Source organism: Salmo salar, chromosome 14 (assembly GCF_965601325.2).
Source record: "Salmo salar chromosome 14, fSalSal1, whole genome shotgun sequence".
Classification (NCBI taxonomy): domain Eukaryota; kingdom Metazoa; phylum Chordata; class Actinopteri; order Salmoniformes; family Salmonidae; genus Salmo; species Salmo salar.
Window position 1 is genome coordinate 9,999,719 of NC_138304.1, and position 22,778 is coordinate 10,022,496.

The 22,778-nt window shown below is 43.1% G+C and overlaps 1 protein-coding gene across 1 annotated transcript in view; it reads left to right on the plus strand.

Moving 5' to 3' along the window:
• The window catches only part of LOC106568722 (3',5'-cyclic-AMP phosphodiesterase 4B), a 173,249-nt gene that overhangs the window by 48,801 nt on the left and 101,670 nt on the right, over nt 1–22,778 (plus strand). The window contains exon 2 of the mRNA XM_014139302.3: nt 14,454–14,587. Coding sequence (XP_013994777.1) covers nt 14,546–14,587 — 42 coding nt within the window. The 5' untranslated portion in view covers nt 14,454–14,545. The remainder of the gene's footprint in view (nt 1–14,453; nt 14,588–22,778) is intronic.

A 22,778-nucleotide genomic window follows, 5' to 3' on the forward strand; every position in this document is an offset into this window, starting at 1 on the left:
AAGAGCACAAGTCTCATCATGCGATGTGTTGTGATGAGACATTTTGTAAATATGAGAAATCCTTACCAATTAAAAATCTCCCTCAATCGAAGGGAAGCAAAAAAAAGTAAGAAGCATATATGCTTCTAGGAAACGCGTATCTGTATGCTCATTCTGATGGTATTTAGAGGTCGAAACATCATGCTTTTATTTTACATAAAGTTTAAAGATTTTACTGGGGAGAGATGCCTTTTTCATAAAAAAAGTTTTAGTGGACATAAATCCTTTTTTTTTTGTCTTAACTGAAAAAAGTATTTGAATCCAATAAACTCCCATGGAATCCTTCAAAGACAATTGGATACAAAGTGGAATGAAACTCACCAGTTTGTTTTAAGTCAGACCCCTGAAAATTGAATTCCAGGCTCAGGAGACCTTGCTGATCCTTCAAAGGCAGAAGGCCTTCTTCAATAGCATATTCTGCTCCATTCTGCTGTCTTGTTTGTAAACTCAGCAAAAAAAGAAATGTCCCTTTTTCAGGACCCTGTCTTTCATAGATAATTCGTAAAAATCCAAATATCTTCGCAGGTCTTCATTGTAAAGGGTCAAAACGCTGTTTCCCATGTTCACTGAAACATAAACAATTAATAAACATGCACCTGTGGAACGGTTGTTAAGACACGAACAGCTTACAGACGGTAGGCAATTAAGGTCACAGTTATGAAAACGTAGGACACTAAAAGAGGCCTTTCTACTGACTCTGAAAAACACCAAAAGAAAGATGCCCAGGGTCCCTGCTCATCTGCGTGAACGTGCCTTAGGCATGCTGCAAGGAGGGATGAGGACTGCAGATGTAGCCAGGGCAATAAATTGCAATGTCCGTACTGTGAGACGGCTGATCGTCCTCGCAGTGGCAGACCACATGTAACAACATCTGCACAGGATCGGTACATCCAAACATCACACCTGCGGGACAAGTACAGGATGGCAACAACAGCTGCCCGAGTTACACCAGGAACACATAATCCCTCCATCAGTGCTCAGACTGTCCGCAATAGGCTGCGAGAGGCTGGACTGTGGGCTTGTAGGCCTGTTGTAAGGTAGGTCCTCACCAGACATCACCGGCAACAACGTCGGCTATGGGCACAAACCCACCGTCGCTGGACCAGACAGGACTGGCAAAAAGTGCTCTTTGACGGGTTGCGGTTTTGTCTCACCAGGGGTGATGGTTGGATTCGCGTTTATCATCGAAGGAATGAGCGTTACACCGAGGCCTGTACTCTGGAGCAGGATTGATTTGGAGGTGGAGGGCCCGTCATAGTCTGGGGCGGTGTGTCACAGCATCATCGGACTGAGCTTGTTGTCACTGCAGGCAATCTCAACACTGTGCGTTACAGGGAAGGCATCCTCCTCCCTCATGTGGTACCCTTCCTGCAGGCTCATCCTGACATGACCCTTCAGCATGACAATGCCACTAGCCATACTGCTCGTTCTGTGTGTGATTTCCTGCAAGACAGGAATGTCAGTGTTCTTCCATGGCCAGCGAAGAGCCTAGATCTCAATCCCATTGAGCACGTCTGGGACCTGTTGGATCGGAGGGTGAGGGCTAGGGCCATTCCCCCCAGAAATGTCCGGGAACTTGCAGGTGCCTTGGTGGAAGAGTGGGGTAACATCTCACAGCAAGAACTGGCAAATCTGGTGCAGCCCATGAGGAGGAGATGCACTGCAGTACTTAATGCAGCTGGTGGCCACACCAGATACTCACTGTTTACTTTTGACCCCCCCCCCCTTTGTTCAGGGACACATTATTCAATTTCTGTTAGTCACATGTCTGTGGAACTTGTTCAGTTTATGTCTCAGTTGTTGAGTCTTATGTTCAAACAAATATTTACACATGTTAAGTTTCCTGAAAATAAACGCAGTTGACAGTGAGAGGACATTTTCTTTTTTTGCTGAGTTTGAGGTGTAGGATGAGTGTCTGTTCTTCCAGTATTATCTCTTGCTTTGTTAACATTTCCTAACTTAATGCTGAAAGACATTTTAAGTGGCATTTTCATATAACACAATGAGGTGGACAAGAGTGAGGTAAGTGTATATTGCTGCCCACCAGGAGAAGGCGTAAGAGGGGGAAGATGTGTGTATTCTCTGTGTCAGATGAACATATCCTCCCCATCTCTCCCTCTGAATCCTTGGGTTTTCTTGTGGTGATGTCTGCTGGGGCAAGATCTTGCGTGGATTAGAGGTGGACAAGAGAAAAGAGACTTAGATTGAGAAGAAGGTGGACTGTCTAAAAAATGAATGGGAGCTAGGAAAGGAAATAAGGAAAGGGATCTACAGTGCCTTCACAAAGTATTCACACCATGACTTTCTACATGTTGTTGTGTTAAATTTCAAATGGATTTCATTGAGATTTTGCGTCACTGGCCTACACACAACACCTCATCATATCAAAGTGGAATAATGTTTTGGGAAATGTTTACAAACGAATGAAAAGCTGAAATGTCTTGAGTCAAGTATTCAACCCCTTTGTTATGGCAAGCCTAAATAAGTTCAGGAGTAAGAATTTGCTTAACAAGTCATAAATTGCATAGACTCACTGTGTGCAATAATAGTGTGATTTTTTTTTTTTTATTGACTACCTCATCTCTGTATCCCACACATACAATTATCTGTAATGTCCCTCAGTAGAGCAGTGAATTTCAAACACAGATTCAACCATAAAGACCAGGGAGGTTTTACAATGCCTCGCAAAGAAGAGGACCTATTAGTATAATTTTTTAACCCAACATTGAATATCCCTTTGAGCATGGTGACGTTAGTAATTGCACTTTGGATGGTGTATCAATACACCCAGTCACTACAAAGATGCAGGCATCCTTCTTCACTCAGTTGCCAGAGAGGAAGGAACCCTCAGGGATTTCACCATGAGGCCAATAGGTGATAACTGAGGATGGTCAACAACATTGTAGTTACTCCACAGTACTAATCTAAATGACAGAGGGAAAAGAAGGAAGCCTGTATAGAATAAAAAATATTCCAAAACATGCATTTTGTTTTCATTAAGGTACTAAAGTAAAACTACAAAAAATTGCAAAATGTTTACTTCATATCCTGAATACAAAGCATTATGTTTGGGGCAAATCCAACACAACACATCACGGAGTACCACTCTTCATATTTTAAAGCACGGTGGTGAGTGCATCATGTTATAGGTATGCTTGTCATCGGCAAGGACTAGGGAGTTTTTTTTGTTGATAAAAATAAACAGAATAGAGCTAAGCACAGGCAAAATCCTAGAGGAAAACCTGTTTCAGTCTGCTTTCCAGCAGACAATGGGAGACACATTCACCGTTCAGCAGGACAATAACCTAAAACTCAAGACCAAATATACACGAGTTGCTTACCAAGACGACGTTGAATGTTTCTGAGTGGCATAGTTACAGTTTTGACTTAAATCAGCCTGAAAAGCTATGGCGAGACTTGAAAATGTCTGTCTAGCAATAATCAACAACCAGCTTGACAGAGCTAAAAGAATTTTAAAAAGAATATTGGGCAAATATTGCACAATCCAGGTGTGTAAAGACTCACTGCTGTAGGTGCCTCTAAAAAGGTGCTTATAAAAAGTATTGACTGAGGAGTGTGAATACTTATGTAAATGAGACACAGCTTCAGAGTAGTCCGTGTTAAAGGTACAATATGCAGAAATCGCTCCGCTATTTCTTGTTTGCAAAAATGTTAATAGTTTGTCTAATTCCAGTTTGTGTCTAAACAAGCAATGTAGAGAATCATTGTACCATCTAATCCACTGTGAAATATCTTTTGAATATACAAAAATATTGTATTTTCAGCTGTTTGAGCTGGTGTACAAAACCGAAAGTAAAACATGCAACAACAAAAAACAGGAACGGGAAGCATAGAAATAGCGCACATAGAACAGATATTGCTTCTTGGACTTGCTTTCAATGAGAATGACCGATCTTTAACTCACAAATCGAATTAGCATAATAAAACAATCCCCATAAAAATCTGTCAATTTGAGATGCAGCGATCTGTTTAGTGACGTAAATATGGGGTTAAATACATATTAAAAAAAATTACAGTTGAAGTCGGAAGTTTACATACACTAAGATTAGAGTCATTAAAACTAATTTTTCAAACACTCCACAAATTTCTTGTTAACAAACTATAGTTTTGGCAAGTTGGTTAGGACATCTACTTTGTGCATGACACAAGTAATCTTTCCAACATTTGTTTACAGACAGATTATTTCACTTATAATTCACTGTATCACAATTCCAGTGGGTCAGAAGTTTACATACACTAAGTTGACTGTGTCTTTAAACACCTTGAAAAATTCCAGAAAATGTCATGACTTTAGAAGCTTCTGATAGGCTAATTCACATCATTTGAGTCAATTGGAGGTGTACCTGTGGATGTATTTCAAGGTCTACCTTCAAACTCAGTGCCTCTTTGCTTGACATCATGGGAAAATCAAAAGAAATCAGCCAAGACCTCAGGAAAAACAATTGTAGACCTCCACAAGTCTGGTTCATCATTGTGGGCAATTTCCAAATGCCTGAAGGTACCACGTTCATCTGTACAAACAATAGTATGCAAGTATAGACACCATGGGACCACGCAGCCGTCATACCGCTCAGGAAAGAGACGCGTTCTGTCTCCTAGAGATGAATATACTTTGGTGCGAAAAGTGCAAATCAATCCCAGATCATCAGCAAAGGACCTTGTGAAGATACTGGAGGAAACGGGTACAAAAGTATCTATATCCACAGTAAAACGAGTTCTATATCGACCTAACCTGAAAGGCCGCTCAGCAAGGAAGAAGCCACTGCTCCAAAACCGCCATTAAAAAAGCCAGACTACGGTTTGCAACTGCATATGGGGACAAAGATTGCACTTTTTGGAGAAATGTCCTCTGGTCTGATGAAACAAAAATAGAACTGTTTGGCCATAATGACCATCGTTATGTTTGGAGGAAAAAGGGGGAGGCTTGCAAGCCGAAGAACATCATCCCAACCGTGAAGCACGGGGGTGGCAGCATCATGTTGTGGGGGTGCTTTGCTGCAGGAGGGACTGGTGCACTTCACAGAATAAATGGCATCATGAGGGGGGAATATTATGTGGATATATTGAATCAACATCTCAAGACATCAGTCAGGAAGTTAAAACTTGGTCGCAAATAGGTCTTCCAAATGGACAATGACTCCAAGCATACTTCCAAAGTTGTGGCAAAATGGCTTAAGGACAACAAAGTCAAGGTATTGGAGTGGCCATCACAAAGCCCTGATCTCAATCCTATAGAACATTTGTGGGCAGAACTGAAAAAGCATGTGCGAGCAAGGAGGCCTACAAACCTGACTCAGTTACACCAGCTCTGTCAGGAGGAATGGGCCAAACTTCACCCATCCTTATTGTGGGAAGCTTGTGGAAGGCTACCCGAAACATTTGATCCAAGTTAAACAATTTAAAGGCAATGCTACCAAATACTAATTGAGTGTATGTAAACTTCTGACCAACTGGGAATGTGATGAAAAAAATACAAGCTGAAATAAATCATTATCTCTACTATTATTCTGACATTTCACAATCTTAAAATTAAGTGGTGATCCTAACTAACCTAAGACAGGGAATTCTTACTAGGATTAAATGTCAGGAATTGTGAAAAATTTTGTTTAAATGTATTCGGCGAAGGTGTATGTAAACTTCTGACTTCAACTGTATGTATGCATGTAAACTTCTGACTTCAACTGTGTGTGTGTGTGTGTGTGTGTGTGTGTGTGTGTGTGTGTGTGTGTGTGTGTGTGTGTGTGTGTGTGTGTGTGTGTGTGTGTGTGTGTGTGTGTGTGTGTGTGTGTGTGTGTGTGTGTGTGTGTGTGTGTGTGTGTGTCCTGATCTTTCTTATATCTCTCAGATATAGCATAGACACTTCAGGGGGGACTATCTGTTGTTCCATGTAGTGAATCTGATATTCAATGCATTTGTATAGCTTAATAGCAGTAAGGCCAAATCAGATGTTTCAACAAATAATTTTGTTATATTTTGGGGGGATACTTCAAGGGGTCTTAAAATTCAAAATCAAATAGCAAAATTATCCTTGGTATGACCTTAAATCAATTCCATATACACTACATGACCAAAATAATGTGGACACCTGCTTGTCGAACATATTCCATTAATATGGAGTTGGTCCATCCTTTGCTGTTATAACAGCCTCCACTTGATGTTGGAACATTGCTGCGGGGACTTGCTTCCATTCAGCCACAAGCGTTAGTGAGGTCGGGCACTGATGTTGGCCGATTAGGCCTGGCTCGCAGTCGGCGTTCCAATTCATCCCAAAGTTGTTCGATGGGGTTGAGGTCAGGGCTCTGCGCAGGCAAGTCAAGTTCATCCACACCAATCTCGACAAAGCATTTCTGTATGGACCTTGCTTTGTGCATGGTGGCATTGTCATGCTGAAACAGGAAAGGGCCTTCCCCAAACTGTTGCCACAAAGATGGAAGCACAGAATCGTCTAGAATGTCATTGTTCTTTGTAGCGTTAAGATTTCCTTTCACTGGAACTAAGGGGCCTAGCCCGAACCATGAAAAACAGCCCCAGGCCATTATTCCTCCTCCACCAAACTTTACAGTTGGCACAATGCATTGGGGCAGGTAGTGTTCTCCTGGCATCCCCCAAATCCAATTTTGTCCGGTGGACCGCCAGATAGTAAACCGTGATTCATCACTCCAGAGTACGCATTTCCACTGCTCCAGAGTCCATTGGCGGAAAGATTTTACACCACTCCAGCCGACGCTTGGCATTGCGCATGGTGATCTTAATGACAAAGCGAAAACAGGATTTTTTGACATTTTGAAAATGTATTACAAATAAAATATAGAAATACCTTATTTACATAAGTATTCAGACCCTTTGCTATGAGACTCGAAATTGAGCTCAGGTGCATTCTGTTTCCATTGATCATCCTTGAGATGTTTCTACAACTTGATTGGAGTCCACCTGTGGCAAATTCAATTGATTGGACATGATTTGGAAAGGCACACACCTGTCTATATAAGGTCCCACAGTTGACCGTGCATGTCAGAGCAAAATCCAAGCAATAAGGTTGAATTAATTGCCCATAGAGCTCCAACACATCATTGTGTTGGGGCACAGATCTGAGGAAGGTTACCAAAACATTTCTGCAGCATTGAAGGACCCCAAGAATACAGTGGCCTCCATCATTCTGAAATGGAAGAAGTTTGGAACGCCTAGACTCTTCCTAGAGCTGGCCGCCCGGCCAAACTGAGCAATCGGGGGGGGGGACAGCCTATGTTCAGGGAGGTAACCAAGAACCCGATGGTGACTCTGACAGAGCTCTAGAGATCCTCTGTTGAGATGGGAGAACCTTCCAGAAGGACAACCATCTCTGCAGAAATCCACCAATCAGGCCTTTATGGTAGTGGCCAGACGGAAGCATCTCCTCAGGAAAAGGCACATGACAGCCCGCTTGGAGTTTTGCTTAAAGACCCTCAGACCATGAGAAACAAGATTCTCTGGTGATGAAACCAAGATTTAACTATTTGGCCTGAATGCCAAGCGTCACGTCTGGAGGAAACCTGGCACCATCCCTATGGTGAAGCATGGTGGTGGCAGCATCATATATTGTGGGGATGTTTTTCAGCGGTAGGGCCTTGGAGACTAGTCAGGATCGAGGCAAAGATGAATGGAGCAAAGTACAGAGAGTTCCATGACGAAAACCTGCTCCAGAGCACTCAGGATCTCAGACTGGGGTGAAGGTTTGCCTTCCAACAGGACAACTACCCTAAGCACACAGCCAAGACAACTCAGGAGTGGCTTCGGGACAAGACTCTAAATGTCCTTGAGTGGCCCAGTCAGATCCCGGACTTGAACCCGATCGAACATCTCTGGAGAGACCTGAAAATAGCTGTGCAGCGAGGCTTCCCATCCAACCTGACAGAGCTTGAGAGGATCTGCAGAGAGGAGTAAGAAACTCCCCAAATACAGGTGTGCCAAGCTTGTAGCGTCATACTCAAGAAGACTCAAGGCTGTAATCACTGCCAAATGTGCTTCAACAAAGTACTGAGTAAAGTGTCTGAATACTTGTGTAAATGTGATATTTCAAGTGGTCTGAAAACTTTCTGAATGTGTAGCTTAGTATTACCCCCCCCCCCCCCCCCTCCCCCCCTCCCCCGGCTTAGATAGGGCTTAGACTTAGACTCTCATGGGTTAACCAATGGCTGTGCTATTTAGGGCAGTTCAGAAGGAGAGTCAAAGGTTTCTTCCACAAATTATTTTTGATTAGGCCTAGTCCAAAACATGCACTCTCTTGCGGCAGGACTAGCCTGTAGCCTATGTTCAGTTTGAGGAGAGAGCGAAGAGATGAAGTGGATAGCTTGTTACTATTATAATAGATTTTATTAAAAACAATGTTGTAACCCATTTTGTATTTATCAGAGTTATGGACCCCACAGTAAGCCAGATTCCAGTAACTTACTGTACATTGTGGTGCTGAAAATTGAAGCAGCAGCTGCTGATTCTGTTGATATGTAAAATTACTTAGAATTACATGAAATGTTTAAAAGCCAATTATTTCACGAACCTGCAAATATGATGACAGATTCATGAAATGCTTTTACTATAAAGGGGATCTTTCCACCCCTACTTGTCTTCGGTGGTCTGTGAACCTACAACCTTCTGGCCTGCAGCCCTGTGCGCTATCAAAATTCCTGTGTTGCCACGTCATGCTTACAGGATGAAGAGTAGTTTTTAAAACTGTCTAAAAAGTGGTCAGTAACTTTAAAAATGTCTCCGCTATCCACTTTGTTTTAATTATTATTTTGCGTTTAGGGGAAGGTCACTTGTTTGCTTTCAAGTGTTCAGGGAGGGTTTAGGTACTGTAATTGTGTTTTGCTGAAGGGAGGGCCATCCATTTTCATTTCAGGGAGGTCCGATATTCTCCATGTAACCCTTATTATAAATAACGTTCACTCCCTTAGTTGAGTCCATCAGTATTTGAACAAAGCTCTTGAAGCTATTTTCCTGTTGTTATAACTGCTTTTATAAAGCTTTTTTTAGTTTAAAAAATCCTTCACCTGTGATAGAGAAACACTGTTCTCCGTTACTCCCATCGGCTTTGGTTTTGTAGCAACATAGGCTTACGCTGGTACTCCACGCAGTTCTAGACAGGGCAGGTTGCAGGGCAGATGGAAACAGCAACAAACAGCAGGGATTTAGACAGCCACGAGCCCAGGACAATCCGAGGTCTCAGGTACAAGGGTTAATCTGGTCGCAGGCTGTGTTAAAGATTTCAGGAAACCTTGATAGCTAGTTAGCAGCTCTTCAGACTTTTGGTTGGCAGGATCCCAGCAACTGATGCTAACTGCTTGATGGGATCCAAATTCAAAAGGTAGCTAGAAACCAAACTTTTTCAATAGAGCACTTTTAAGGACACTATCTACCAGTGTCCTAAGTGAGCTAACGGTGTCGTCGTCTTCTTTGGATTTTATATGGCGGTTGGCAACCAACTTTAAAGGTGTATTACTGCCAACAACTGGACTGGAGTGTTGCCCCACCGCAATTGTCGCATAATGTATTTTGCTGACCCCAAAAATATCCCACCTTGTTCAGCGTATTTTGTTTTGGCGACGTTGACACATTTTTCCATATGGCCTGTTGTGACTTTTTTTTATGCATCAGGTCATTCATCCACATGAAATGGTTGGATGGAAACCTGGTTAGTGAGTTCTAAAATAAACATCAAAGACACACTTTCTCAGAGTAAGCCATTAGCCTCTGTATTGGTGCTAAAGCACCTCAGCCAGAGTGGCATCTTTATGTCATGTCAGAACTCAGGGTAAATCCCCAGGCTACTTATTACACTGAGAACTGAACCCAGCAGTTCTCCTATAAAACTGTGTAAGGAGGAGGATGCAGCAAGCCCCAGAGCCTGTTCTCTTTCAGGTCAGCTTTCTTTGGAGAGGAATGATCTGCACCTAGACCCTTAAAAAACGATAGAGGATGAGGATCTGGCCATTCGTCTACCAAACGGCATTGACATGTAACCTTTTGCGATCCCATCCTCTATTCTTGCCTGGTTGTTGTTTGTTCATGTAGATTTTGCCCGTAGGTTTTATTCATAGACCATCGGATGATCATCCGTGATTATTTGTAGCATAACCGTTTGGAGTTGGAAAGAAGAAAAGGGGGGATATTGTTATGGGGGGAACATGATAGCTTAGCATTTGGAAAATATTTTTCTAAGATGTTTTTCAAGTACACTGTGTAGTGTGGCATTGAATGCAGTAAAAATAAACTGCTTGGGGCCTCCCGAGTGGTGCAGTGGTCTAAGGCACTGCATTAGAGTGCTAGAGGCGTCACTACAGTTCGATCCCCGGGCTGTATCACAACTGGTCGTGATCGGGAGTCCCATAGGGCGGCGCACAATTGGCCGAGCGTTGTCCGTGTTAGGGGAGGGTTTGAACGGGGGGGCTTTACTTGGCTCATCGCACTCTAGCAACTCCTTGTGGCGGGCCGGGCGCCTGCATGCTGACCTCGATCGTCAGTTGAATGGTGTTCCCTCCGGCACATTGGTGCGGCTGGCTTCCGGGTTAAGAAGCGCGGTTTGGAGTGTCATGTCTTGGAGGACGAATGACTCAACCTTCGCCTCCTGAGCCCATTGGGGAGTTGCAGCGATGAGATCGAAATTGGGGCGCAAAAGGGGGTAAACAAAATTACTGCTTGTATGAGGTTTGCCCGAGTGCAATTCATATTGGACATGGATAGTGCTTATTAATAAAACGCAAAAAATGGAGGATATATTCACCCCAAAACCCATAATCTATTAGTGACACACAAAACACAATTCATACATTGTAAAGCAGATACCCAAATATGATTTGATATTTGAAAAGGCAAACCTCACAAGTTGCCCTGGTAATGCTTACACCATAGTGTGCCCCTACCAGAGCCCCTGTCAAGTCAAATTGTATTTGTCACATGCGCTGAATACAACTGTAGTAGACCTTACAGTGAAATGCTTACTCACAAGCCCTTAACCAACAATGCAATTTTAAGAAAAAACAAGTGTTAAGAAAGTATTTACTAAATAAACTGAAGTAAACGATAAAAGAATAAAATAAGAATATAGAGAAATAACAAATATTTAAAGAACAACAATAAAATAACAGTAACCAGGCTATATACAGGGGGTACCAGTACAGAGTCAATGTGTGGGGGCACATGTTAGTCGAGGTAATATGTACATGTAGGTAGAGGTAAAGTGACTATGCAAAGATAATAAACAGAGAGTAGCAGCAGTAAAAATGGGGGAGATGCAAATAGTCTGGGTAGCCATTTGATTAGATGTTCAGGAGTCTTGTGGCTTGGGGTGGAAGCTGTTAAGTAGCCTCTTGGACCTAAACTTGGCACTCCGGTACCGCTTGCCGTGCGGTAGCAGAGAGAACAGTATATGACTGGAGTCTTTGGCGGCCCATCAGAAAGACCAGGATCCAGTTGCAGAGGAAGGTGTTTAGTCCCACGGTCCTTAGCTTAGTGATGAGCTTTGAGGGCACTATGGTGTTGAACGCTGAGCTGTAGTCAATGAATAGCATGGGAAAGGGCAGTGTGGAGTGCAATAGAGATTGCGTCATCTGTGGATCTGTTGGGGCGGTATGCAAGTTGGAGTGAGTCTATGGTTTCTGGGATAAAGGCGTTGATGTGTACCAAAGCATTTCAAAGCATTTCGTGACTACAGACGTGAGTGCTACGGGTCGGTAGTCATTTAGGCAGGTTACCATGGTGTTCTTGGCACAGGGACTATGGTGGTCTGCTTGAAACATGTTGGTATAACAGGTCAGGGACAGGTTGAAAATGTCAGTGAAGACACATGCCAGTTGGTCAGTGCATGCTCGGAGTACACGTCCTGGTAATCCATCTGGCCCTGTGGCCTTGTGAATGTTGACCTGTTTAAAGGTCTTACTCACATGGGCTACGGAGAGCGTGATCACACAGTCGTCCAGAACAGCTGGTGCTCTCATGCATGCTTCAGTGTTGCTTGCCTTGAAGCGAGCATAGAAGTAGTTTAGCTTGTCTGGTAGGCTTGTGTCACTGGGCAGCTCACGGCTGTGCTTCCCTTTGTAGTCTGTAATAGTTTGCAAGCCCTGCCGTATCCAACGAGCGTCGGAGCCGGTGTATTGTCCTGTATTGACGCTTTGCCTGTTTGATGGTTTGTCGGAAGGGCATAGCGGGATTTCTTATAAGCGTCCGGGTTAGAGTCCCGCTACTTGAAAGCGGCAGCTCTACCCTTTAGCTCAGTGTGGATGGTGCCTGTAATCCATGGCTTCTGGTTGGGGTATGTACGTACGGTCACTGTGGGGACGACATGAAGCCAGTGATGATGTGGTATACTCCTTAATGCCATAGGAAGAATCCCAGAACATATTCCAGTCTGTGCTAGCAAAAGTCCGGTAGCTTAGCATCTGCCTCATCTGACAACTTCCGTATTGAGCGAGTCACTGGTACTTTCTGCTTAAGTTTTTCCTTGTAAGCAGGAATCAGGAGGATGGAGTTATTGTCAGATTTGCCAAATGGAGTGCAAGGGAGAGCTTTGTGCGGGTCTCTGTGTGTGGAGTAAAGGTGGTCTAGAGTTTTTTTCCCTCTGGTTGCACATGTAACATGCTAGTAGAAATTAGGTAAAATGGATTTAAGTTTCCCTTGCATTTAAGTCCTAGGCCACTAGGAACGCCACTTCTGGATAAGCATTTTCTTATTTGCTTATGGCCTTATACAGCTCGGTGAGTGCGGCCTTAGTGCCAGCATCGGTTTGTGGTGGTAAATAGACAGCTACGAAAAATATAGATGTAAACTCTCTTGGTAAATAGTGTAGTATACAGCTTATCATGAGATACTCTACCTCTGATGAGCAAAACCTGGAGACTTCATTAATATTAGATTTTGTGCACCAGCTGTTATTGACAAATAGACAGACTGGCACCCCTTGTTTTACCGGAGGCAGCTGTTCAGTCTTGCCGATTCACGGAAAACCCAGCCAGCTGTATGTTATCCATGTTGTCGTTCAGCCTCGGTGAAACATAAGATGTTTCAGCTTTTAATGTCCCATTGGTAGGATAGTCTTGATCGGACCACATCCAGTTTTTATCCAATGATTGCACGTTGGCTAATAGGACTGATGGTAGAGGCGGGTTTCCCACTTGCCGTCGGATTCTTACAAGGCACCCCGACCTACGACCTCTATATCTCTGTCTCTTCTTCATGCGAATGACGGGAATATTGGGCATTGTCGGGTGTCTGAAGTAAATCCTTTGCATCTGACTCGTTAAAGACAAAATCTTTGTCCAGTACGAGGTGAGTAATCGCTGTTCTGATATCCAGAAGCTCTTTTCGGTCATACGAGAGGGTGGCAGAAACATAGTGTACAAAATAAGTTAATAAGGTGAAAAAACACATACAATAGCACAATTGGTTCGGAGCCCGTGAAATGGCAGCCATCTCCTCAGTTCTGTTTCCAAGTTACTTACCTCAACAATAGCCTTGGAGTAACAGACAAACCAACTTACTTTATACACTTTTTGTCAGCGTCATCACTATGACACAAATTCTCCAAAAATCCATATTGGTATCAGATATTGACTGGGTCTTTTTGTAAAAAATATCTCCCAACAATTCCTGATTTATTATTGAACTCTTTCGCAGCCCCAAGCTGAAATCCTGTACAACAGAGAATACAGACCGGATGTACTGTACAGTACAAGACCTTCAGGCAGAGTGTGTTACTGTACAAAATCGATTGCTATCGCTCGATTAAATGGCACGATTTAACCTTTAATCCTACTTCAGTGAATCATTAACCCTTTTATTTTCTAAATGATTCTGACCATAAACAGCAGTGCTCCCAAAGCTATTACAGAGAGATGCAAGAGACAAATCTCGTTCAGAGATACTGGAAAGCAGGGATGGGCTACTGACCAAATTTAGCTTAGGGCCCCCAAAAGGCTAGGGCTGGCTCTGACTGCATGTGTGGGTATTGACATGGGTATGCAGACCCACGGGCCTCTGCGGCCCTTCACGATGAGTTCCGATTTTTTGTGGCCCCCACCCCCATCAAAGTTGCCCATCCCTGCTGTAAAGCATTTGTGCATGTGCTCTGGTGTTCACTCTACTCTCAAGCAATATGATAGCTGTGTGAATTCCTAGAAGAGTAGCCTCTTGCTTCGTGCTATCTTTGTGTCGGAAGTCTTCCTGCTACTTATGATAATGTCATCACTGAATCTGTGATATCACTGTTATTAGAATGCGTAATTCTCTGTCAGCTGAACCCACTCCAATTATCCAACAGAGAATATTCCACAAAATGTCTGTGTCATGCCGACAGTGTGTGATTATCTCATTTAATTCTCATGCTTTTTTTCTCAATCCATCCCTTTCTTCCTCTCCAATGCTAGGTGTGCTGGTGGAGGCCCCAGTGAAGGAGGGATAGAGGATAAGTGTAGAAAAGAAGAGCGAAGTGTCTGACTGACTGACGTGGTGACCGAGGATGAAGAAGAGCAGGAGTGTGTTAGCGGTGACACCAGGCGATGTGAGTACATTGGCTGCATCGCTAGAGCAACAGCACTAGGTCTGGGAATCATGTTGGATTTTCTTGGCCACTTCGAAAGGGGGGAAAACATTTTGGGGGGGTACTATGCAGACAGACAATTCTCCCAATAAATCACGAGTTTGGATAAGAAAACATTAGAGATGCGGACACAGTGCGGACTCGCATAGCTAGGCAAAAGGCCGCGTTCACGTCATGTTGGAAACTCGGGACCTCTGATTTAAAATGAACTCAAGTTATTTGCGTAGAGCTTTCAATACAGTGGGGGGGGGGGGGGGGAAGTATTTGATCCCCTGCTGATTTTGTATGTTTGCCCACTGATAAAGAAATGATCAGTCTATAATTTTAATGGTAGGTTTATTTGAACAGTGAGAGACAGAATAACAACAAAAATATCCAGAAAAACGCATGTCAAAAATGTTATAAATTGATTTGCATTTTAATGAGGGAAATAAGTATTTGACCCCCTCTCAATCAGAAAGATTTCTGGCTCCCAGGTGTCTTTTATACAGGTAACAAGCTGAGATTAGGAACACACTCTTAAAGGGAGTGCTCCTAACCGCAGCTTGTTACCTGTAAAAAGGACACCTGTCCACAGAAGCAATCAATCAATCAGATTCCAAACTCTCCACCATGGCCAAGACCAAAGAGCTCTCCAAGGATGTCAGGGACAAGATTGTAGACCTACCCAAGGCTGGAATGGGCTACAAGACCATCGCCAAGCAGCTTGGTGAGAAGGTGACAACAGTTGGTGCGATTATTCGCAAATGGAAGAAACACAAAAGAACTGTCAATATTCCTCGGCTTGGGGCTCCATGCAAGATCTCACCTCGTGGAGTTGCAATGATCATGAGAACGGTGAGGAATCAGCCCAGAACTACACGGGAGGATCTTGTCAATGATCTCAAGGCAGCTGGGACCATAGTCACCAAGAAAACAATTGGTAACACACTACACCGTGAAGGACTGAAATCCTGCAGCGCCCGCAAGGTCCCCCTGCTCAAGAATACATATACATGCCCGTCTGAAGTTTGCCAATGAACATCTGAATGACTCAGAGGACAACTGGTGAAAGTGTTGTGGTCAGATGAGACCAAAATGGAGCTCTTTGACATCAACTCAATTTGCCGTGTTTGGAGGAGGAGGAGGAATGCTGCCTATGACCCCAAGAACACCATCCCCACCGTCAAACATGGAGGTGGAAACATTATGCTTTGGGGGTGTTTTTCTGCTAAGGGGACAGGACAACTTCACCGCATCAAAGGGACGATGGACGGGGCCATATACCGTCAAATCTTGGGTGAGAACCTCCTTCCCTCAGCCAGGGCATTGAAAATGGGTCGTGGATGGGTATTCCAGCATGACAATGACCCAAAACACACGGCCAAGGCAACAAAGGAGTGGCTCAAGAAGAAGCACATTAAGGTCCTGGAGTGGCCTAGCCAGTCTCCAGACCTTAATCCCATAGAAAATCTGTGGAGGGAGCTGAAGGTTCGAGTTGCCAAACGTCAGCCTCGAAACCTTAATGACTTGGAGAAGATCTGCAAAGAGGAGTGGGACAAAATCCCTCCTGAGATGTGTGCAAACCTGGTGGCCAACTACAAGAAACGTCTGACCTCTGTGATTGCCAACAAGGGTTTTTCCACCAAGTTTTAAGTCATATTTTGCAGAGGGGTCAAATACTTATTTCCCTCATTAAAATGCAAATCATTTTATAACATTTTTGACATGTGTTTTTCTGGATTATTTTGTTGTTATTCTGTCTCTCACTGTTCAAATAAACCTACTATTAAAATTATAGACTGATCATTTCTTTGTCAGTGGGCAAACGTACAAAATCAGCAGGGGATCAAATACTTTTTTCCCCCACTGTAGGTTGTGTCTGATACCTCCCAAGTGGGAAACTTGGGTATCATCTTTCTACAACGATTAACCAAGTCGGAAATGAGTCTGAGTTTCTGATTTTCCCACATGACATGAATGCGGCATTAGAGCCAGTCAGTGGTTGTAAGCTTGTAACGTTAACATTAGCTGTCAAACTACCCTCCTGTGAAATACACTGAAAATATCTATTGAGGGAGGCAACCCGTCTGTCCAAAGAGACTACAACATCGCCTGAACACACCTCACTTATTATTCACACCTTGTTTTGACAGTATCTTTCCATTCAGGCGGTGTAGCAGTTTGCTTTAGCTTACTAGTCATTGTTTGGCAAAATGTAGTGTTATATCTTTTCATTACTTGGATAATAATTTACCCCACTGCGTGAAATTACATTAATTTCCCTCTCAAATTGCAACATAACCCAGTGTGGTAGTTTTAGCCAGCTAGTACATTAAGTCCTCCCATATCGGTAGCCAAACACCGTGTTCATGTCATGTTGGAAACTCAGGACCTCTGATTTAAAATTAACTCAAGTTATTTGCGTAGAGCTTTCTATAAGTTGTGTCTGATACCTCCCAAGTGGGAAACTTGGATATCATCTTTCTACAACGAGTAACCAAGTCGGAAATGAGTCTGAGTTTCTGATTTTCCCACATGACATGAATGCGGCATTAGAGCCAGTCAGTGGTTGTAAGTTTGTAACGTTAACATTAGCTGTCAAACTACCCTCCTGTGAAATACACTGAAAATATCTATTGAGGGACGTAACCCGTCTGTCTAAAGAGACTACAACATCGCCAGAACACACCTCACTTATTATTCACACCTTGTTTTGACAGTATCTTTCCATTCAGGCGGTGTAGCAAGTTGCTTTAGCTTACTAGTCATTGTTTGGCAAAACGTAGTGTTATATCTATTCATTACTTGGATAATAATTTACCCCACTGCGTGAAATTACATTCATTTCCTTCTCAAATGGCAACAAAACCCAGTGTGGTAGTTTTAGCCAGCTACTACAGTAAGTCCTCCCATATCGGTAGCCAAACTCATAAAAATGAAGAGTACCTAAATTAGGACGTCATAACACACTCTTAAGCAGTACATAAGCATTTCATAAATACTTAAGTCAACATATGTAGCTAAATAAGGTCTTTAACAAATCCATAAGCGGTACATACGCATTTTATAAATAATGTATTAACGACTTAAGCGTAGCTTCCCCTAGCCTATTGGGTGTGCCACCTATGATCCTCTAACCTTTCAGTACTAACAGAAATAGAGGAAGGTACTGTCTGGGAGGCGGTGAGTCATGAGCAGATGACCGTCCAGAAACAGAGGGGTGTCCGACAGTGCACACTGCAGAGAGAGGAATTGAGGGAGAGGGAGAGGAAAAAAGAGAGGGGGGGTTACGGAAAGAAAGAGATATGGAGAGAGGGTTACAGAAAGGGAGAGCGAGAAAGAGGGAGAGAGACAGAGGGGCGAGGAAGAGAAGGGAAGGAGGAGGGAGGGAGTGAGTGGGAAAAGGAGGGGGACCAAGAGTGTGGGCAAGAGAGAGAAAAGAGACAGAGAGAGAAAGGCCCATCTGTTTCTCCTCACTCCTCAGATGGAAGAAAGCTCTGTGTTTATTATCAGATGGGCAGGCCAGCTCATTTTGTTTCACAGTTTCCAGAAAGACCATTTTGAATCAGGCAACTCCCAGGGCCACTCGGCTCTCCTAGGTATTCTCGAGGCACCGTCAGCTCTTATAGTTCTGAACCGCCCATCATTTTCTATGTCCTTGGGTAATTGTTTGCTACCCAGTAGATAATTGCACTCACTTGGTGTTCCAGGTCTGAATTAGTCCCTTATTAGAAGGAGAGGATGAAAACCAGACGTGTTTCAGCCCTCCAGGACTGACATTAAACAGCCCTCAGCTAGATGGAAATTCATAAAAGTGGAAAAGTTATTTGCATTCCACAAAACAAGTTGGCATAAACAGCAGAAACGGCACTCATGCAAATAACTTTTCCCCTTTTGTGAATTTCCATCTAGCTGAGGGCTGTTTAATGTTTAAAAAACAGAAATGTTCCGTAATTGAACAGCCCTAGCTTATCTGCATCTCTATGTACTGTATACAGCCTTAAAGCCAATTTATGCTGGCTCCAGAAATGCGATTCGGAGGCTCCGTACGGAGGGTGTAACGCAATTGCGGAGCCTCCGGAGGCTTGCGGAGGCCAAATCGAGCTTCGTACCGCATCACTGTGCGCCTCCCAAATGTTGTAACAATGCGGAGGGCTCCGTATAGCTCCTCATTGACATGATTGGTTGACTGTAGGTGGGGGCAGGAGGTCCTGTATAAACACAAACTCACTTTCTTGACAACTTGCTTCACAACATCTCTGCTCCACAAAGTGCAAGAAGTATGAATGACTTCTGCAGAGGCCATAGAGCAGTAAATGCTGTACGGCTACTGCGGCTGTCGGATTGACCATACAGAGCCTTTTAGTATATCTGAAATTATAATATATGTAATCTGTATACTAGTTATATCTGTTATGTTTATGACTGACATGCTCCTTCACACAGCAGCATACAGTTTTGACACAGTTTTCAATATTGATGTCAACAGCCTTACATGAACTATTGCAGTGAATAATACAGCAGTTAATGGGCCCAGCACATCGTGTTCCTGGGGCCTGGTTAAGTGATTATGCCACTGTTAGTTACATTACTAAATCATCTACGATTTAAGAGCTAAGACATTGGGCTCAATTCAGACAAACACATGCGGTATTTAGTCAGTAGCGCATATTTTCTTACCACAACCACTTAACCACAGTAAGACATTGGGCTCAATTCAGTCAAATCCACACACATTGCGTTGTCCACATTTCATATAAAATCACACAATATAATCTTAGTACTAGTAATTCTGACAGAGGGACAATTGTAGGTGAGTTTTCTGGCAAGATTGTAAAACTTTTATCATCTCCTTAACTTTTTTAATGTTTATGTATCTGTTTATTTACATTTGTAACTCGTTTCAGGAATCTAGGCGTATGTCGCGGGTCTCTACTTCACAGGAGAGCCATTTGAACGTAAACTTTAAAAAAAATCTAAATGCATTTTTGGGCAGAAATGCCTTCTGGAACATGTGAACCATCATGTGCCTTAATAACAACCATGTATGCCATCTGTAAATACGAATAAAATTGTTAAATTACGAGCCTAGTTGGTTAAGCCACAGAAAAATCAAGCAACCTTCACACTAGCCATGATTGGCTGAGGTAATGAGTGAGCTGGACATGCCGAGAGAGTTCAGATTGGTCTGCCATATAGAAGGCTTCTGTCTATTTGAGCTGGTCAGTCTGTGTTGGTAATCCTGTTGAACACAGCTTTTTTAATAAAATGTATCGTGTAATGGAGCTGCGTAAGTGTTGATCTCCCCTTTCTGGAGGATCGAGTTTTGAAATCAGTGGAATTAGAGTATGATAGCTAAAGAGATGGAGAAAACACATCTTCAAACTAAAAGCAACCATGGTATGGCATCCGTAACAGGGAGTCTCCTCCATCATGCATGATGATGTGAATGGGTAACATAGTCTAGCTAGCTATATTTTCAGATATTACATGTTTCTAATTTTGACAGAAAGTGGTTCAAGCTAAAGTGTACTGTTAGCTAGCTAGCTGAGGTTAGCTGGCTGGCTCCCTAGCTAACGTTATGTGTATATTATTCGTATCCCAGAGCCCTTTGCTTGGCTAGTTAGAGCCTAATGTTAGCTAGCTGGCTGGTTCGCTAGCATTATTTGAATGATTTTATTATTCGTATCCCAGAGCCGTTTGCTTGACTAGTTAGCCTAATGTTAGCTAGCTAACATTGAACGTGTTGGTTAGCTTCTACTACCAGCAGATTCATGCAAGGCGTAGTAACGTCATGAGTTGGCACTATGCCCATTGTTGTTTAACTAGCTAACATTAGCTGGCTAGCTCGCTAGCTAACGTTACATGACATGTTTGATCTTACATGTTGTTCACCTAGCAAGGTTAATTGTCTTAAGCTAAAGTGTACTGTTAGCTTGCTAGCTAACATTGGCTGGCTGGCTCCCTAGCTAACGTTACATGTATGATGTTATTATTCGTGTCCCAGAGACATTTGCTTGGCTAGTTAGAGCCTAATGTTAGCTAGCTAACATTGAACCTGGTTGGTTAGCTCCCAGCAGATTCATGCAAGGTAGTAACGAAATTATTTGGCATGATGTTCATTGTTGTTTAACCTGCTGGCTTGCTATCTAACGTTACGTGTATGATCTTACACGTTGTTTATCTAGCTAGGTTCATTGTTTACCTAGCTAGCTAGCTACATGTCTTAACAGACTCCACTATGCAAGTAACCATTTCGGGAGCGTTCGTAAATTCAGTCTAAGTATGTCAGAGCGCAGAATAACTAACTGATGAATTTACGAATGTACAACACCCGTTTAATATGGCTGGTGTCAGTAAAAGTTGGCAAAAAAGTGTGGCTCTTTTCATGTTATCCCTAGGTAAGCAAATCATCGGCCAGAGCATCAAGTGTGTGCTCTGAACTCTCCGAGAGCGAAACAAGATGGGTGGGGCTAAAGCTTCAGAGGGTGTGAACGATGCTGAATGGATGTAGACAAAGAAGAGCTCTTCACTAGGAACCAAAACATTCAAGGCCATTTTCTCAAAACTGAGTTTACAAAGCAGAATTACTTTCCCATTGTTCCTCAAAAATGCAGTGTATGAAATACCATTTTGTAGCTCTGAGTCTACTTTTATCCAATGTAAAAAACACCAGATCAAATTTTGCTACATAAGACCAATTTGAGCTGGTCAGTCACATTTTACAACAATGAACTACCTCATTGATGCTATCACAATATGCCAATGCTAATCAATATGTCTATTAAAGATTAGGATAAAAAATGAATAATTTGATTATTATTTGAAAGGAAGATGAACCACAATACAGAAAGATGAAATAACATCCCATATCTGAAGTTAATGCAGTGAAAGATACAGTAAAAGACTTGGTTTCATGCATGTTAAAATCAGAAGGCTCCTTCCAAAGATTGTTTTATTCACTGCTCTAGCACAGTCCGCCAACCCTGATGTCCTAGCCGTGTCTGATTCCTGGCTTAGGAAGGCCACCAAAAATTATGAAATTTCCATCCCCAACTACAACATTTTCCGCCAGGATAGAACTGCCAAAGGGGGCGGAGTTGCAATAGACTGGAGAGATAGTCTGCAGAGTTCTGTCATGCTATCCAGGTCTGTGCCCAAACAGTTCGAGCTTCTACTCTTAAAAATCCACCTTCCCAGAAATAAGTCTCACTGTTGCCGCTTGTTATAGATCCTCCTCAGCCCCCAGCTGTGCCCTGGACACCATATGTGAATTGATTGCTCCCCTTTTACCTTCAGAGTTCATACTGTTAGGTGACCAAAACTGGGATATCCTTAACACCCCGGCCGTCCTACAATCTAAGCTAGATGCCCTCAATCTCACACAAATTATCAAGGAACCTACCAGGTACAACGCCACATCCGTAAACACGGGCACCCTCATGGATATCATCCTGACCAACCTGCCCTCTAAATACACCTCTGCTGTCTTCAACCAGGATCTCAGCAATCACTGCCTCATTGCCTGCGTCCGTAATGGGTCCGCGGTCAAACGGCCACCCCTCATCACTGTCAAAAGCCCCCTAAAACACTTCAGCGAGCAGGCCTTTCTTATCGACCTGGCCCAGGTATCCTGGAAGGATATTGACCTCATCCCGACAATGGAGGATGCCTGGTTATTCTTTAAAAGTGCTTTCCTCACCATCTTAAATAAGCATGGCCCCATTCAAAAAATGTAGAACTAAGAACAGATATAGCCCTTGGTTCACTCCAGACCTCACTGCCCTTGACCAGCACAAAAACATCCTGTGGCGGACTGTATTAGCATCAAATAGCCCCCGCGATATGCAACATTTCAGGGAAGTTAGGAACCAATATACACAGTCAGTTAGGAAAGCAAAGGCTAGCTTTTCAAACATAAATTTGCATCCAGTAGCACAATTCCAAGAAGTTCTGGGACACTGTAAAGTCTATGGAGAATAAGAGCACCTTCTCCCAGCTGCACACTGCACTGAGGCTAGGAAACACTGTCACCACTGATAAATCTACAATAATGGAGAATTTCAATAAGCATTTTTCTACTGCTGGCCATGCTTTCCACCTGGCTACCCCTACCGCGGCCAACAGCTCTGCACCCCCTGCAGCAACTAATCTTACTACATCTGCACAC